We start from the raw sequence: 6,736 nt of genomic DNA, 5'->3' as shown, positions 1-6,736 counted from the left end.
CCAGCTCTTTATAAATGTCAATATCACCAAACCTGTGATCACAGCAAAGGAAATAGCAAGGGAAACCAAAGTGATCCCCAATGGCTCCTCATAGTTTAAGAAGGTCTGAAGTTTGGGGATACATTGGTTTTGGTTTTCGTTTGCATATTCTTCTTCTGGACACTTGATACAATGAACAGCATCTGAAAGTGTTAAGAAAAGCACGTAGTAAAACTCAACCAGCCTTTGCTCCTACCCTTAGATGATGGAATCTTTAGTTGCATTCCTTGACAGAGTTTGAGGGACATTATGTAAAGTTAGAAAAACTGTTAGTATGTGGTTATAAAACATGCAATTTTGTAATTAATTATAAATGCACACATCATGATTATGGGTGTATTTTAAGATTTTTGTTACCTGAAGATTACTACGATAGGCAAGTCAGGTTTTTTGGAAGAGAAAATTGAATATATATATTTAGAATATGAAATAAGTAGACATTTGAAAACATTCACAAGCCAACCTGTGCACTGACACTTACCTGTCTGGTTAGATATCATGTCTTCTGGGCATTGAATACAGTCATAGCAACAAACTGGTTTCCCCTCTTGAACTATCTTGCTGTGTCCAGGGAGGCAGCTGTCAATGCATGTGGAAAGGGGCCTCATCTAACAGAAATTCAATGAACAAAAGACCCCCCTTTTTTTAACAAGTTGTGTTATGGATTTTCCGTATTCACTCAGGCTAGTGCTAAACCTCTCAAAAACTGAGCAACTTATAGAACATCCCATTGGGAGGGCCCTGTCCACAAAGAATTGGTTCTGAAATGCAAATCCAAGCAAATCAAAATCCATAGGGTGTACTGGTAAAAGGCGAAAGGCCGATTTAATATCGCACTTTCCCATTAAAGCTCCTCTCCCACACTGCCTTACCATATGTATGGCAGCGTCAAAAGAGGTATAATGCACTGTACACAAATGGGATGGGATAAAATCATTAACTGAGTCACCTGGGGGTGGGACAAATTATGAATTAGTCGAAACTCGCCAGGTGACTTCTTTGGGACAATACCTAAGAGGGAAACTCTCAAAGAAGGCAAAGGTGGGTAGGCAAAAGGGCCTAAAACCCATCCTTCCTTTACTTCTTTATCAATTTTTTCCCGTACCACGCTCTCCATCCCAATAATGGAAGCCTGGTTTCTAGAAGATTGAGGGACCTGAGGGACCTCAAAACAAAAGAAGCCAGGAGCTGGGCGTGGCCGCCTTTTATAGGCTTGGCCCCTGCCCTGGCTCACGTGGCTCATGAGCAGAGCCACGTGAGCCGTCTTCATCCTGCCCCAATTAAATTGAATGATAATTTAATTCATTGGGTTTATTTTGTTTCTACGGTGTTCGCCTTTTGGGTTCCTTTTGTTCACATTTTCACCACCACTGCCTCCCTTACTATAGTCAATCCTGGGATAAACCTTAGGTCTAGCTACAGCCTAGCACAACACTTTCCTCAAAGTAGCTACAAGAAATAGAAAAAGTGGATCCCACATGAAATAGAATGAGAAGATCAAAAAATAGATTACTAATTCCACCCTACATCTCAAAAGAGCAACACGCTAAATGTGACTGGCACATTTGGAGTTCAATGTAGAAGTGATTTCAGAATTTGAAAATAAATATATGGTTTTAATATGGATTCATATCCCTCCCCAAACTTGACTGTACAAGAAAGATCATAACATTGATTTTGATAACTATAGAGTATTTAGAGAAGCCTCCCTGAGGTCATGGGTAATTTGCCTGGGCAGGGGACATAAAACAAAACATCATGTTTTAAAGTTCTCATAAGATTCTCTCTCTCTCTCTCTCTCTCTCTCTCTCTCTCTCTCTCTCTCTGGTCCTTAGAGAAATAGCAATGGTGAAAGTTCATGTTGTATAACTTTGGACATTTACCATGTGTGATATTGATGATATCCTGCAAAAGAGACATTCTGTTTATTGGGAGGGGAGAGATTCCATATCCAGGGGAATTTTGAAACCCCATATCTCTCTTCTACATGAGAAACATGATAAGAGTTTTGCATTCAGTGGGCAGAGCACCCAACTGCATACACTGAATACAATTAAACACTTAACCAAAACTCAAAGAACATTAGGTGTCTGTGAACGCTCCTATAAATTATTATACCGAATACAGATAGAAGTTGTAAAAGTTTTTAAAGGAAAAAATATTTAAAGCAAAATAGCCAATTATATTAACACTCAAAGTGATATATCATAAACTGCATATAGACATAATAGAATTCCTATACAATAAATGGAATCTTAAACATAACAAATTGCATATAAACATAACAGAATTCCTATACATTCAATGGAAAAAACTCCTTGTTGGGTTCATGTGTTTTTGATATACAAAAAAGAAATAACGTTCTTGTTATTCTTGTTATGATAGGAGTCTGGTAAAGTCCTGTTTCGTCTTGCGCAATTTCATCAGATAAACCTTCAGAAAAATAATCTTATCATTATTCTCGCTGTTCGAGGCTCTTGGAATTGCAAGCCAACATTCTTTGTGAAGGGTATCTTTAAATAAAATAAAAAAACAGTTCTGGGAACCAATAGCTTGAGGCTACTCCCTCACGGCATGATAGCACGTGGCTATGAAAAGATTATTTAACATTTATTTACCAGAACGGGTTGAACACTAACACTAACTCTAACTGGTCAGAGGAACAACCCACTAACAGCATCTCAGTCTTGTCTGGATTGAGTTTCACTTTATTTGTTCTCATCCAGTCCATTGTCATGGCCAGGCACCAGTTCAGCACATCCACAGCCTCACCAGATGAAGATGAGAAGGAGAAGGAGAGTTGCAAGTCATCAGCGTACTGGTGACAACACACTCCAAAACTCTGGATGACTGTACCCAACTGTTTCATGTACATGTTAAACAGCATGGGGGACAAGACTGGCCTCCTGAGGAACCCCATACTGGAGAATCCACGGGGCCAAGTCAACATGATAGGAAGAGATAAATGTGGAACATTGCAGCAATTAATTTATTTACTTAATGTGTTCCTAGGAGAATAACACTTAACTCAAATCCAGCATTCCTCTGACACAACAGCAGCAGATTTATGTTGAGTCTTTATGATGGAGGGAGGTCACAAAACTAGCTTGTGCTACTGTGACATTATGCATTTGCCTGCTGTTCTGAATGGTTTGAGGACAGGTTAAATGATGGCTTCTTCTTCAAAAGATGTATTATTGCTTAAAAGGTGGGATTTTCTAATTGCAAATTTCAGAAATAATTACAGATGCATGATAGCAATCCTTTAAAACATATTTTGCAGGATGTGACCATTTTCTCTATATAAATACTATTTCTTACTTATACCCTAAATATCCCCAGATGCTACTAAGATGAAATGTTTTAAAATACTTGTGACTAGGTAATTTATATACATTAATATAGCTTAATAATGATCTTATTGAAATCTAATAATATATGGAGTAGAGTTCTATATGCATGCAAGCAATGGATGATAAAGAAAAATGAAAGAATGAAAGCCTGAAGAATTGGAAATGTGTTGAATCAAAAGAAAAACTAATGAAGAATCATTAGTTTGCATTGTTGATAGATGAGGTCTAATGCATAGGAAAATGGGAAAATATGAGTCTGCTTAGATCGAGTGAGTCCACTTATTGGTCTGGGGGCACATCTACACCAAGCAGAATATTCCACTATGAAAGCGGAATATAAAAGGCAAGAACCACACGACTGCTTTGTAGCGGTATTGAAGTGCACTGACAACTGATGGGGCCCATTGACACATACCATATACCACTTTCATACCGCTATATCCTGCTTGGTGTGGCTCCTGCCTTTTATATACCGCTTTCATAGTGGAACATCCTGCTTGGTGTAGATGAGGCCTAGGTCAGTTGTGTCTATGCTGGCTGGCTGCAGCTCTCCAGATTTTTATACAGGGTCTTTCACAGTCTTACTTAGGAAAGCATATTTGAAATCAAGTATATACAGGAAATCAAGTATAAAAAAAGCATATTTGAAGAAGTGGGAAGTCTATTTTAAGATTTATTTATTCTATTTGTTATATTTATATCCTACCTTTCTTCCTGCAAGCAACCCAAGGCAACTTACATAACTCTTCTCTCCATTTTTATCCTCACTACAACCCTGTGAGGTAGGTTAGGCAGAGAGTCAGTGATTGTTCAAAAATCACACAGTGAGCTTCATGGCTGAGTGAGGACTAGAACCTCGATCTCCTGAGTCCCAGTTGAACACTCTAACCACTACACAACACTGGCTCTGGAAGAAGTGTAAGGAAGAAGAGCAAGTAGAAGACACAATGACCTGAGAAGATGTGCACAAGACATAAAAGAGTGAAGAGTATGAAAGATTAATATACCAATGAAATATGTCATCTACCCAGTTAAATATGCTTCTTTAAACAAAACAAAACAAATATATCATTTTTTCCTGACTTGGTATATCTCATTTGCCTTTTCTTTCTTTCTTTCTTTCTTTCTTTCTTTCTTTCTTTCTTTCTTTCTTTCTTTCGTTAGTATGCCTTGTATGTGTATTGCACTGTTTGCTGTGCGCAAGGCTGAGGGAGAGCAAAAGGATTTCCGCAAATATAGTCTTCAGTCTTGGTAAAATGTCATTTGTGTAAATAATACTGAAAACCTACATTCCATTATCATGAGCTATCAGACAATGAAAACAGAGAGATAAAGCATTTGGGAAATGGGATTGAGCTTTCCCCCCTTCCTCATATAAGATATTCTGGTAATGCTGTGAAAATGAATGATACTTCCATTGCTTTTTTCATTTTCCTTGGATTCCCTAGCTATTTGGAGGTGCAGATAACCATGCTCATTCTCTTTTCTGTTATTTACACAGTTAATGTAATTGGTAACTGTCTCATCATGATCATCACTTGGGTGGATGTGACTCTTCATACCCCCATGTATTTCTTCTTGAGAGTCTTGTCATTTCTGGAGATCTGCTACACCACCGTCACTCTTCCTATGATGCTGCATCACCTGATCTCAGGAGACAAATCCATCTCATTCAGTGGCTGTGCAGCTCAGATGTATTTTCTCCTGTTCCTGGGGACAGTTGAGTGTTTCCTCTTGGCTTCTATGTCTTACGACAGGTACATTGCAATATGTCTCCCCTTGCAATATCCAGTGGTGATGTCTAAAGGGGTTTGTATCCATCTGACCTTGGCTTCATGGGTGTGTGGGATTTTTCTCCCACTAGTGAACACAAGTTGGGCATTCAGCTTGCCATACTGTGGATCTAATGAGATCAACCATTTCTTCTGTGACTTTCCACCAGTTTTGAAGCTAGCCTGTGCTGATACATCCTTGAATGAGGTGGTGATGCTAGTAAGCAGTTTGATCATCACTCTGATACCTTTCATCTTCATACTTGTATCCTATACCTGCATTATTGGCACCATATTAAGGATGCCTTTAGCTAAGGGCAGGCAAAAGGTGTTCTCCACATGTTCCTCACACCTTATCATGGTGACTCTTTTCTATGGCACAGCCAGCTTGATGTACTTGCAGCCTAAATCCAGTTATTCTTTGGAGCGAGACAAATACCTCTCTCTTATCTACACTGTGATAACACCAGTGCTAAACCCTATCATCTACAGCTTGAGGAACACAGAGGTGAAAACAGCCCTGAAAAGAATGTTTAAGAGGAAAATATTGTTCTAAAACGTTGTTTAAAGAAGGTGATTGAATGTAATTGGAAAGTGATGGGAAATTGCCTTTTCCCTCTAAGACCAACCTTGTTAATACATAATATGTGCAGTAAGTTCAATAAGTACACACACACACACACACACACACTGGTTTTGAGTGCTGCTACACATTTATGAAACCCCTCAATCATCAAGGCTTTGGAGCTGGTTTATGAAATACATTGTGGGGGATGCAAGCAATCCAAACTGCCCCCATATATGCTCACACAGTCAAAAATAACAAGTGAACTATTTAGAAGTAATTCACATGGCCACAATGGTTATTGCTGCAGTTACAGCAACTGCTGTTTGTGACTGGATTTGTTATCATGCTGCTTAATAACCCAGTACACATATATACCGTATTTCTTCGATTGTAAGATGCCATCGATTGTAAGACGCACACTAATTTTAGTACCACCAACAGAAAAAAAAAACCCTAAGACACACTCGTGATTCTAAGACACACCCCATTTTTAGAGATGTTTATTTGGAAAAAAAGTGTGTCTTAGAATCAAAGAAATAGGGTAGTGCTTCACTTGGTTAATCTAAAGCAGTGAGAAATAATTTCAGAACAACTACCAGCATCAGGGAATGTCTGCCAAGGCCCATGCCAGAATAGGAGGTCCTCTGGCTCTGATCACTAGAGTGTCCTCTGGCTCTGTCCTTTCGCCTCTTCCTTCTTGGTGGTGTTGCTTGTCCACCTGCCCTTTCCCATCAAGCAAACAAAGACAAGAGCAAAAAAAGAAGGCACTTTCCTTGACTGTTCCTTCTGGGCAGGGGTGCAGATTTGACACAGAGGGAGAGGGCAAGTGAATGTGCAATTGTGAAAGTGACAAGGAGGTGCACACCCTAGAAGAGAAGGCCCACTTCAGGAATCTTTCTCAAAATCCCCACCCCAAAATATCTAGCTCTAATACTGACATTATTATTAATTATTATTATTATTATTATTATTGGTATATCATGTATCAATAATTGTACATCCTG

The 6,736-nt window shown here is 38.9% G+C and overlaps 1 protein-coding gene across 1 annotated transcript; it reads left to right on the top strand.

The window, feature by feature from the left end:
• The first annotated feature begins 3,898 nt into the window (after nucleotides 1-3,898).
• LOC134406727 (olfactory receptor 10A7-like) lies at nucleotides 3,899-5,720 on the top strand. Its single transcript, XM_063138257.1, has 2 exons — nucleotides 3,899-3,909; nucleotides 4,772-5,720. The coding sequence occupies exons 1-2, from the start codon at nucleotides 3,899-3,901 to the stop codon at nucleotides 5,718-5,720; spliced, it is 960 nt and encodes a 319-aa protein (XP_062994327.1).
• Nucleotides 5,721-6,736: the final 1,016 nt, after the last annotated feature.

The sequence above is a fragment of the Elgaria multicarinata genome, chromosome 11 (assembly GCF_023053635.1).
Source record: "Elgaria multicarinata webbii isolate HBS135686 ecotype San Diego chromosome 11, rElgMul1.1.pri, whole genome shotgun sequence".
Classification (NCBI taxonomy): Eukaryota; Metazoa; Chordata; class Lepidosauria; order Squamata; family Anguidae; genus Elgaria; species Elgaria multicarinata.
The sequence above is the reverse complement of the archived record's forward strand: the minus strand, read 5'-3'. Positions and strand labels throughout refer to the sequence as shown.